This window comes from Coloeus monedula, assembly GCF_965178545.1.
Source record: "Coloeus monedula genome assembly, chromosome: 7".
NCBI classification, from domain to species: domain Eukaryota; kingdom Metazoa; phylum Chordata; class Aves; order Passeriformes; family Corvidae; genus Coloeus; species Coloeus monedula.
Window position 1 is genome coordinate 21,749,835 of NC_138787.1, and position 12,054 is coordinate 21,761,888.

Consider the following 12,054-nt stretch of genomic DNA (forward strand, 5'->3'; position numbering starts at 1 on the left):
AGTGTGGCCAACAGATAGAGAGAGGTGATTCTCCCTATACACTCCGTTCTCATGAGATCTCACCAGAATAAGGAGGTATGGACTTCTTGGAGTTCCAGAAGACAGCCAAGAAAAAGATCAGAGGACTGGAACACCTCTCCTTTGAAGAAAGGCTGAGAGAGGTGGGGTTGTTCAGCCTGGAGAAGAGAAGGCTCCAGGGAGACCTTATGGTGTCCTTTCAATGTTTAAAGGGGGCTTATAAGAAAGACTGAGGGAAAATTTTCCCAGGGTCTGTAGGGAAAAGACAAATGGCAATGTTTTTTAACTGAAAGAAGGTAGATTAATATTGGATATAAGGAAGATTTATTTATTTTTTTAATGATAATGCATTGAGACATTCAGGTTGCCCAGAGAATGTGGATGGCCTATCATTCGAAGTTTTTGGTGTAGTGAAAGATGTCCCTGCCCATAGCAGAGGGTTTAAACTAGATAATTTCTAAAGGTCGCTTCCATGCCAAACCATTCTATGATTCTATTATTTTCTTAAGATTTCTTGGGACTACTTACCTTTAGGAGTTTCTTCTAGGACTATTTCCCTATTCTGTCTGAACAATGCTGATACAGGGTATCTATTTGTTTTTCCTGGAGAAGTCCTTCAGTTTTTTGATAGTCAGAAAGTTAGAACTGAAAGCCTTATTATAATACCTTGAGGAAAACCAAGCAGTGTTTGGGAAGAGCTGGTGTTGGCAGCATGTGCTGCACTTGTGGCAGAGGAAGAGTGCAGTTCAGAATGGTTCCATCAATAATGGAATTACAGGGGAGCTGGAGAGCTGGGATGTGCAGGGGAGGTCCTGGAGGAGAAGCAGTGGATCCTGGCTGGGTGCTGGCTCTGGAATGTGCACAGAGCTGCACGTGGTCCATGACCCACCATGGCCCCCGTGGATGCCGTGGCACACACTAGAAGGATGGATGAGCTACTGAGTACTTGGGCAGCTTCACTCAGTCTCTTCTTGGAGCTTCCAGTGGAGTGACCCATGCCATCCCTGTGCAGGTGGACCAGCTGATCATGTAGGTGCCCTGTATCCTGACATCAGGGACTTGGCTTTACTGGGATGCCAAATAGCACAGTACCTTTCCTGTTAAGGTAGTGCTTTACAGATGACAACCAGTACATCCCATTTCCCTGGGAGATAAATTGCTTCTCTCTGGTATGGTGATATTGACTGCAACTCATCTTGCAGAGAGTTCATATGAATTTCCATGAAGATTAGAATTTATTCAGTGTTTTAATAATTAGGGGGAAATATTCCACAGTAATGAACTTCCTGTGAATGCTTCACTTGTAACTCACCAGACTTTTAATATTCTCTTTATTTTTATGAATACAAATACCTTGCAGAAAACACTGTTTTATTTAGAATGTTCTCAGAACTGGAGCTTTGATAGAAAATATTAACAAGTTTTGTTTTTAGGCAACATTTAAAGGATGGACGGACATTATGTACGCTGCGGTTGATTCTACAGAAGTGAGTGCAATATAAAATCTACTGAGTAAAAATGAAATTTACTGAAGGAAAACAAATGAAAGATTGTTATAATGCTTCTTGAATGGCAGTTGAAATGAACTAAAATATAAAACATTAAAATGTAAAGCCCTGAAGATTTTTTTATATAAATCTATGTCCACAGAGTGCTTATACTTTTAACAGGTTAAAAAAAAATTATAGCTGTAGAGCTACAGAAATTATTACTAATTTAACAATTCTTCTGTAAAAATCCAAACTAATGAGATCTGTTTTTCTATTAATTTGTATCTGAGATTGTACAGATCAGGAAATAAGTTTTTCCTGTGTCTTCAAAAATGACTCAAATAGTCAAGAGGCATCACTGCAATAGCTAATCCAGAGCTGCAGACTCTGATGATCTCAAAAACCAAATTTGCTAAATTTTGCCTATTTTTCTTTTAATGTTGATATTTGTTTGCATCTCTCATCAGTCAGTTCCTGATTTGCATATAGTCTATAGGAACTGAATTGCTTTTGATATTTGATCATTTATGTCAAATTTTGTAGGACCTACAAGAAATGTCAAGTGTCATCAAAGAGAACAGACTGAGAGGGGGAGGAATGGCAGGTCTGTCTATTAGATAGATTTTCAAGTTCAAACATAAGGCAAGTGTAGTGTATGTTCCAGAAGAGTTGGCTTTACCCCCTTGTACAGTTGGGTTTACACCCTGTCCATCTGAATACAACTTCTCTTCCTTCTCGGTAATCTTTGATTTGTCTTAACTGTTATTTGTGGTGCTTTACTGTTTTTCTGTGTTACATAGGCAGAGAAACAGCCCAAGTATGAAGACAACCTGTACATGTACCTGTACTTTGTTGCCTTTATCGTCTTTGGATCGTTTTTCACCCTAAACTTATTCATTGGTGTCATCATAGATAACTTCAACCAACAAAAAAAGAAGATAAGTACCACATGTTTCGTTTTCACAATACTACATTGTCATTGAGCATTCAGCAAATGTATGCAAGGATAAATAAGAGTGTCTGAAATTTCTCATAGTAATAGAAAGAAAAAAAGAAATCAGGTTTTAAGATTTTTGTTTATTCAAAATAATGAAATAACAGTCTTTTCTTTTTAAGGCATTTGAAGTAATTTAAACTTAGGCTGTGTCTGAGTGTTCTCCACATCCCTGTACAGCCCAATGATAGGTTGTCCATCAGAAAGTTCTGTCTTTGTTTTTCTTATCCTTACAGTGCTGTGACCAAGCTATGTGAAAGTACAGATGACTTAAACAAATAAAAGTCAGGAAAGAAGAGAATATGCAAAACTATAAATTTCAAAATTGATAAGGAGATAACATTTAGCAGTATTGTGAAGGCCTTCATTACAGAGACTAATACAGACTAGTTGAATACTGAAAATCCTGATCTGGATTGTAAGATTAGAGAGGGTTGGGAAATTGTCTTGAGTTAGTGAATTTGCAAGAAAAAGAAAATGGGTGACATTTGAAAATACGTAGGTTTTCTTTGAAGCTTAAGCTGTTTCTATTATTTAAATGAACACAGGAACACAGGATTGTGCCAAGAACTGTAGGAATGTTTAAATAGGTGAAAATGCAGACCATGATGGCAAATTAAATTGTACTTGCTATTTAAACCATAAATGGTGGCATCTTCGTCCTTCAAGATATTTGCACCTTCCTTGGAGTAAACTTCAGAGGCATCCAGTACTTAGCAGGAAGGTGGTTCTGTTTCTCATCCTTGGGGAGCAAAGCTAACGTTATATACATGTTACTGGCATTTTTGGCAGTCAACATGTAACAAGGTGGCCTTACTCAGTAATGAGGTAATTTTAAATTTTATTAAGTTCACTTGGCAGACACTGTCTACTGGAATCATCTTGACTCAGAAGACAGATAAGGGTTCCTGCTAAAAGGCTTTTTCTGGCAGGGTGCTATATACCCCTTGTACATTTGGAGCTGTTTTAAGTCACCAAGAAAGTAAAATGCTGGACATACGATTAGGCTGGGGAAAATTCTATCTATATGGTGTTCTTTAGTTTCATGTAGCAAGTTAGCCAGCATTAGTTGTCTGTCTTTTGAACTTATAGGTACACCTGTGTTTGTAGAAATGGACAGATCACACAGTTCATGGCTACCCAGCAGTATTATTCTTGTCTTTGTTCTTTCTTCATATCACTGACATTGGGGCATGTTGGGATATGAATGGTAAAGGGCCTCATGTTGAAATATACTGTCTCTGTGTAGTTAAACTGTGCTTTTCTGTAGTTCCTGTGTGCATACTACTTTCATTACATTAGTTCCATGAGGAAGGCAATGTTCTACTGTCAATTTCCTAACTAGTCCTTAGGGGTATCTTGCCTTGAGACCTCTATTCTCCCTATGGACAGCATGCTGAGGTAAGGATGGCTTGTTCACTCATGATAGCCATTACATCAGTGAGACAGTAGGAGAAAATCCCCAAATCAATCCCACTTTCTTTGCAGCGTTTTTTTAAAATTATTTATTTCCCACTGGGTGAAAGCTTTTAACAGTCACAGCGCATGTCCACCGTAATTATCAAATCAGCTTCTTGTTTTTCTTCCAAAACTTTTACTCTCCAAGAAGTAAAATTTACTTGAATATTTGATTTATGAGGAGAACTTGTTAAAGATGGTGTCTTTTGACTTCTAAATCTTCATGTCAACATATAACCATAGCTAAAAGAATCAAACACCTCTTCATTCAGACTTATCATTACTTTGTCTATAAGATTGACACTGCATTTGACAAATTCTGTGAGACAAAGTCACAGAATCACCCCTGACTCTGAAGTTCATTTCCAAATGCCACTGCTTTGATATCATACATACCTGGAATGTAATTACAAAAAAATGTATGAGAGGAAGAAAAACAAGTTACTTGTCTATATAAATTGTATTTCTGGTAAGTGTTTCCATGTGTGTACTATACATACCAGTCTAGATATCCTTTCATTCAGACAAGAAACTCCAGACTAAACCCATGCTTCTGATGATCTTGCTACAATGTAGGGGGATGATCAAGCCTCTTAAACACTGTGGAAGTATTATCATCTGAACTGAGATACCTATGCTGAAATGATAAAATGTACATCCTGAGAAGCAAAATCAGTAATTTCTTTCTCCTTGTATGTTTTACCTGAAGGCATATCTCCTCACAGTGTATCTTTGTACCTTTGAAGATTTTTTATTTCTGGTAGATTGATTTGCAATGTGGAGTTTATGATGCTAGATTTATAAGTGTCTATGAAATGTATATTTTACAAGTTGGGGTTTTTTTTGTATTTATTTAACTGAATTAATCAGGTATGGGGTTTTTTTAATAAGATATAGATAGAAGTTCTGGGGATTTTCTTTGTTCCTTAATTTATTTCATTTTTCTGTCAAGATTCATCAGATATTTTAACAATCTTTGAAATAATTATTATGTTTTGGTAACAATGTATAAGGATGAATAAGGGGTTCATTAAAACCATGTTCTGCGATGCTGTGAATTAATGGATGTAAAGGCTTGGCTGTAATGAGATTTGGGGTTTCTTTTATTAATTTACCTTGGAGGTCAAGACATTTTCATGACAGAGGAACAAAAGAAATACTACAATGCAATGAAGAAGCTGGGATCCAAGAAACCACAAAAACCTATACCTCGACCAGTGGTAAGAATTGTACTATCTTACATCATCTGTATTTGGGGAAAAATCACAGTAGTACATTAATTACAATAAAATTTCTCCTTTAACTCTAAAATGGTTTTGGCCTAATTCAAGTTTTCCCTTCATTCTGAACTGAAATGTACATGTATCTGTTCTGCAGGAAAAATCTCTCATATTTGTTACGCCTGAGGGAGCAGAGAATTAAAGAATGTGAAGAAACATAGGCTTGTTGGGTTTTGAGGGGAAAACTTTGAACTGGCATATGTTTTTCAATGGTTTTCTTAGATTTTTCAGCCTTTTGCTTGGTTGTATACTTTGGGAAAGGAAGAATGAAATGGGAGGGAGGAAATGGATGTTCATTGCATACAAATACTATCGCCTTTTCTTTTTTTCTCCCCTCAGAACAAATTGCAAGGTCTGGTGTTTGATATTGTAACACGGCAACTATTTGACATCACTGTTATGGTTCTAATCTGTCTTAACATGGTCACAATGATGATAGAAACAGATGACCAGACTGAACTGATGCAAAATATTTTATACTGGATTAACTTGGTCTTTGTTGTCCTTTTCACTTGTGAATGTGTCTTCAAAATATTTTCACTCCGTTATTATTACTTCACCATTGGCTGGAATATTTTTGATTTTGTGGTTGTTATTCTTTCAATAATAGGTAAGAAATTCCTATATTCAAAATGAAACATAGTTATATGTGCATTTAATGCTTTATCTCTGTCAAGTTGTGCAAATTAGAGGGGTTACTTAATTTTAATTTCTCTTGATTATTTAGGAAATTAAGTGCGTACTGGAGAGTACTAACTTTCTTAATAATTCTATATCAGTTTTAATACTTCTAGGTTTGGGGTTATTTTCTAAAAGTGCTGGGAAAAAATTCTAAAATTATCTGTAGCAGATAAAATTTACCTCCAGTTATATTTTCCACTAGTTCCACCACTAGAGTTGGGGGGGTTTCTTGTACTTTTTTGTGGAAAATGTAATCTGTGTTAAAAAGTTACTCTCTTAGTTTATTTTTATGTTTCACAGGTATGTTTCTAGCTGAGGTGATTGAAAAGTACTTTGTGTCACCCACTTTGTTCAGAGTCGTGCGACTTGCCAGAATCGGTCGAATCCTGCGCCTCATTAAAGGCGCTAAGGGAATCCGCACTCTGCTTTTTGCTCTGATGATGTCTCTTCCTGCTTTGTTCAACATTGGGCTGCTGCTCTTCCTGGTCATGTTCATCTATGCGATATTTGGCATGTCCAACTTTGCCTATGTCAAGAAGGAAGGTGGGATTGATGACATGTTCAACTTTGAAACCTTTGGCAACAGCATGATCTGCCTGTTTCAGATCACCACGTCCGCTGGCTGGGATGGTTTGCTCGCCCCGATCCTTAACAGTGGGGAGCCAGACTGTGACCCCCATAAAGATCATCCAGGGAGTTCTGTGAAAGGTGACTGTGGCAACCCTTCTGTTGGGATTTTCTTCTTTGTCAGCTACATTATCATATCCTTTCTGGTAGTGGTGAACATGTACATCGCTGTGATTTTGGAGAACTTCAGTGTTGCTACTGAAGAAAGTGCTGAACCCTTGGGCGAGGACGACTTTGAGATGTTCTATGAGGTTTGGGAAAAATATGATCCCGATGCAACACAATTCATAGAATATAGCAAACTGTCTGATTTTGCAGCTTCTCTAGATCCTCCTCTTAATATACCAAAACCAAACACAATTCATCTTATTGCAATGGATCTGCCTGTGGTAAGCGGGGACAGAATTCACTGCCTTGACATCTTGTTTGCTTTCACAAAGCGTGTATTGGGGGAAAGTGGGGAGATGGACACTCTCAGAATACAGATGGAAGATCGGTTTATGGCAGCCAATCCTTCTAAAGTCTCCTATGAACCAATTACGACTACACTGAAACGAAAACAGGAGGAGGTGTCTGCTGTCATCATTCAGCGTGCTTACAGACGTCACCTTTTAAGACAGTCAGTAAAGAAGCTTTCATTTATGTACCAGAAAGATGGGGGTGATCCGCTTATCAAAAAAGATATGATTGTTGTTAAGCTAAGTGAAAACTCACCTCCAGAGAAAATGGATATGTCTGTGTCCACCACAGCTCCACCTTCTTATGATAGTGTAACAAAACCAGAAAAAGAAAAATATGAAGATGACAAATCAGAAAAGGAAGACAAAGGAAAAGACAGAAGAGGAAACAAAAAGTAAAAGGCACAGGTTATCCATGATGAATGTTCGCAGGCTTGAAAAGATGATGTTTTTTTCAATAGCACTCTTACTGGAGGATTTTGCCAAAATTATAAGTTTTTACCTGTTTACCCACTGCTGCAGTCTTGGACTGCCTGTCCAAGACAATGGTCCTTCACTAGTAAACTCTTGATCTGTAACAGGGAAAAAAAAACTTGCAGAACAATAGTTTTGATTATCAGCTGTTACTAATTGAGAGGAGACAGAAAATTTCTACTTGGACTATAGGAACCCTTAATGGGTCCTAATAAGCCTGTATTTTTGTGGAATAAGTGTATCCACTGTGTACATTTCATCTCCTGTGTTCCTTGTGTGTCGGTTCTTGTTCATGATCTTGTTTGCTTCAATGACATCCTGCTTTATTAATTCTGCTGTGCTGAGAGAAAAAAATCTAAATACTCTTTATTCAGATAAACATTAAATGCTAAATAATACTCTTATGTGCAGAGGAACACAACTGTCAGGAATACATAATTATGGCATCATTTTATGAACATAGTTCTCTTCAAGCCACTTCTAAATGCAAAAAAAACCAAGATTCCAGATTATCGAACCTCTGGATCTATATCAAAGTAGGAGCAAACTATAAAAAAACCAACAGAGTCCAGATAGAGAATTTATCAGTAAATCAAACAAGGGAATAATTGTCACAGAACAGAGATTGGTAGCTTAGTCTTTTAAGTTTAATATATTTATTTTTAATGGCTTTTACTACTTCTTAATTTATTGTACTGTCCATTTCAGGTACAGTGGTTTAAATAAATGATGCTACACAGAGCTCCTGTTCTGAAAATTGTGAAGCTATAAAAAAAATTACTTTTAGAATACAAGATATCTCATAATTCCTGAAACATTCCAACAATTCTTTACACAGAAAAGCTACAAATGCCAAATTCTGCCTATGGGAAATTATAATTTTTTTTTTTTTTAAGTGGTATGTTTTGACCCTGTAATATCATGAGTAGCTTCCATACTTTATTCCAAAGTCTGTTGTTACACTTCTTATTTCTCATGAGTGTATCCCACTTAGGAAAATAATCAAAGCTATGAGTATAAGTTGATAGCAGATTACCTTTGGGTACAAATACTACCTTAATGTATACGTCAGATTTAAATTTCCCTGCTTAGGAAGGATGGATCATGCCAGAAACAAAAAATATGTACTTCAGAGAGGTGATTTTGACACCCCCATGGCACTTTAGTCAGGCTTCCACTGTAACGTAACCTTCCGTAGAGAGCTGAGATGACCAAAAAGATGTACTCCAATCAGCTTTGTCCTGCACTGGGGTTTAGATGACTTTTTTTACATTCAGGCTGACATTATATATGTAAGTAAAATACCCTCTGTTATTTAATCAGTTGTTTTACACAGTGGTACCTTTTTGAACAAAGAGACAATGACCTAATTACCATATATGTGTCAAATGCATACCCTAGCAAGTTAGCTTACAACATTTCAATAGGTATTGTAATATATTCTGTGGTACTCCAAATAATTGGAAGCTCTAACTGATGCATGCTTGCTGCTATTATCCTACAGCTATTAAAGTTTAACATGGGAAGAGATGTGAGTGGTAAAAAGAAAAAAACTGTTTGACAAGACCATCATTCCTCCTACCAGTAAGCAATAGTTTGCTGCTATTAAAGATTTTATTTTGTTTGAGTGTTGTAATCAGCAAATACGCAGTAAGTTATTGGACTATACAGGACAAATAGATGGCTTAAAATATGGGGCTAAAAAAAAATTATATGTCTATTCTTTTTATTTTTAAAATAGTTTTATTTTGTAACATTGTATATTTACTATAAGAAATTACACTTATTTTCCTGTTGCTATTAATTTGAATTGCTGTCTGTCTTTGACACTTTATGGTTTGGAAACCCAAGATACAATATGTAATTGAAAACTTCTGCTAATTACTTTAAACAGCTTTTAATAAGGAATAATTTAAAAACAAATGGACAGTACCATTTTTTTTTTCTGATCCATAGGTAGGTCTTTTTACGTGAAACAAGATAGAAGGCTTTTTTTTTTTTTTTTTTAGTTATAATCCTGTCTGTTGATTTTCAGGGTAATCTTAGTCATAGGAACATTGCTTTTTCCCCAGAGATAGTCTCACACTGTCCACTTTGCTTATTGGTACACATTGCAGTAGAAATACTTTAAATATAATTTGTTCCTCAAAAATCTTCCTTCATGAGGATGAATAGTGAACTTGTGCAATGGGCAGTGAAACATTTTGCATTTCTTACAAAAGAACTAGAATATAGTTGGGCTCCTGCTTTTATAGAAATTATTGCCTCATAGTGTACTGATGAACTGCATGCAGGAAGTTGTTTTACCAAAACTAACTAACTACATTGCGAACAACCCAAAAGAATAAAGATAACCTTTTTATGTAATTATTTTAGTCTTCGTCTTTTATTTTATGAAGTTTATAAAGATTAACAAGTAATGGTTGGTAAAATTAAGGGGGAGCCACTTCAACAGTGAGGTGATTTAGACATCTAGATCATGTTGCATCATGACTTAAGATCAGTATCAACTTGTCACCATCTAGATGAAATGAAATGCTGATGTTGTCCTGACCAGAGGAGTTTTTCTAGAATTCAGAAAGAAACCCCATTCAACTATGTGTCTTTTTGTCAAATTTTTGAGTTGCCCAGGAAGAGCTCCAGTGATACTCTCTATTGGGCAAGTCCAATGCAGGATGGCTCCACAGCTGCTCACTGCTCACCCTGGCATAGGTGACCTGGGATCTGTCACCAAAATAACTCCATGGGAGCATAACAGAGTTGCTTTAATCCCTTTCCCTCTGAAAAAATCCATGCTTGCCTAGAGAGGGAACGAGAGGTGTTAGAGGTTTTAGTGGCCATGTCAGGCAGCTGATGCCTTTGTAGAGGCTCTCAGGCCTGGTCCCTGGCAGGTGGTTGCTGCATGCAGGTGGCAGGGTGAGGGACACGGGGTGTGCACTGGACCTGGGCATGGGGTAATTAATGCCTTTTTTTATTTTTTTTGTTCTCATTTCTTTTGTGAAGTGTAGCTGCTGTATAATTGGGCCAATATAGCTAACAGGAAAAAACCCCGAACTAGGCTGTGCTTTGAAGGACAATGGTTTTAATAGCTATACCTGATTTGAATTAATATGTTTTTTCAATCCAGAAAGCTAGGGTTTTAATATGTTAGTTACTAACAATTATTACATATTAATGTAATAATGTAAGTACTTCTGAAAAATATTGGTCATACTCTTAAATTACTGTTTAAAGAATAAAGTTGAGTCAGTGCTGGTTGAGTGTGTAGTTAACTTAAAAATTCTATGTGGAATAAGCACAAAATATTTGTGATAATTTTTCTACAAATTTGGTAGTGTACAGAAGTATGTAAGGTCATTTATAAAATCATTTTACCCTATAAAATTTCTATTATTTTTGAAGTTATGACTATTGAATCAATAATCTAACTGAAGTCACTCCATTTTTAGTATCTCAAATGCAACATTTTAGTCCTTTACAAACAATGTAGTATATTTTTGGATTTCAAGTATGTATTTGAATAAATTTGTAAATTTGTAAATTTTTATTTCTTTGAAATGTTTCCAGTATACCTTGAAGGTAAAAAGCTTATGGAAGACACAGTTGACTTGCAGACTTTCTCCTTAACCAGAGGTATAAAATAAATCCATGTTTTAGTGTGATAGTTGTTTCAGCTAATATTATGCAAAGCATTAAGCAAAATTCCTAGAACAGTAGGACACTGCACTCTCTTACTGTCCCAGCTCACAGAGAAGGGAGAATTAATAAGAAAAGCTCCCTTAAAATTGCCTCAGAAATGCTTTATTTACTCTCTCTTACTAACCCAGGAATGTAGGTGTATTTTACTTTGTGAAGGTGTCATCAACATCTAGCTCCCCTCTTCACCCTCCAAAAAAGCCCCAACTAAGCCCCAAACCTGTACAGGAACATAAAAGGGGAACATTTCTGGAATTTTTCAAATCCTGGCCTGGCTCAACCTTGTAATAAAACTCTGTTTCACTTCTAAGGACAAGATTTGTCCTGCATCCATCAAACAAAATCACTTGTAACAATGAAAAAGGGAGAGAGAGCAGGGGGAATAGGTAGGATATTGTTCATTCGCTTGTTTTCATGAAGAGGCCTTAAATAGGTCCTGGGTTTGTCCGTATTTTCCAGCAGGAGTTTGTGTTGCTGGGGCCCCGGGGCGGTGGGAGCATCTCCCGGCTGCGGGCGCGGCCGGTCCGGGGCTGCAGCCGGCAGAGGGCACGAGCCGGGCGCTGTCGGTGCCACAGGCGGCACCGACAAACACAAACTGCAGGCGCAGGCACAGGGGAGAGCCCAGGCTCGCAGAGAATTGGCGGATTCTGTGCTTGTTACAACCTGATAATGCGTCAGGTTGTGTAAAGATAGGTTTGTTGTTAATACTGTTTTGTGTCTGAATCAGCAGCTGCTTGGATTTCAGTTCTGTGCCCTGTAAGACATGTGGACCTATATCCAGACCTGATACCACGTTGGTTAAGAACTGCCATGCTCATCTGAGCTTACTAAACTACAGCTGAAGGGCTTTGATGCACCGAGGAATTCCTCAAATAGCT

The 12,054-nt window shown here is 37.0% G+C and overlaps 1 protein-coding gene across 5 annotated transcripts in view; it reads left to right on the top strand.

The window, feature by feature from the left end:
- LOC309574968 (sodium channel protein type 2 subunit alpha-like) overlaps positions 1-7,405 on the top strand; it is a gene marked incomplete at both ends in the record, with an annotated part of 46,102 nt that extends 38,697 nt beyond the window's left edge. For 4 of the 5 annotated variants that reach the window (XM_082285028.1, XM_082285026.1, XM_082285029.1 and 1 more), the window contains 5 exons: positions 1,452-1,505; positions 2,309-2,450; positions 5,083-5,180; positions 5,580-5,850; positions 6,222-7,405. In XM_082285028.1, coding sequence (XP_082141154.1) covers positions 1,452-1,505; positions 2,309-2,450; positions 5,083-5,180; positions 5,580-5,850; positions 6,222-7,405 — 1,749 coding nt within the window. Of the gene's footprint in view, positions 1-1,451; positions 1,510-2,308; positions 2,451-5,082; positions 5,181-5,579; positions 5,851-6,221 lie in introns of all 5 variants that reach the window. The other variant, XM_082285027.1, reaches the window with a different exon arrangement.
- Between the last annotated feature and the right edge of the window lie 4,649 nt (positions 7,406-12,054).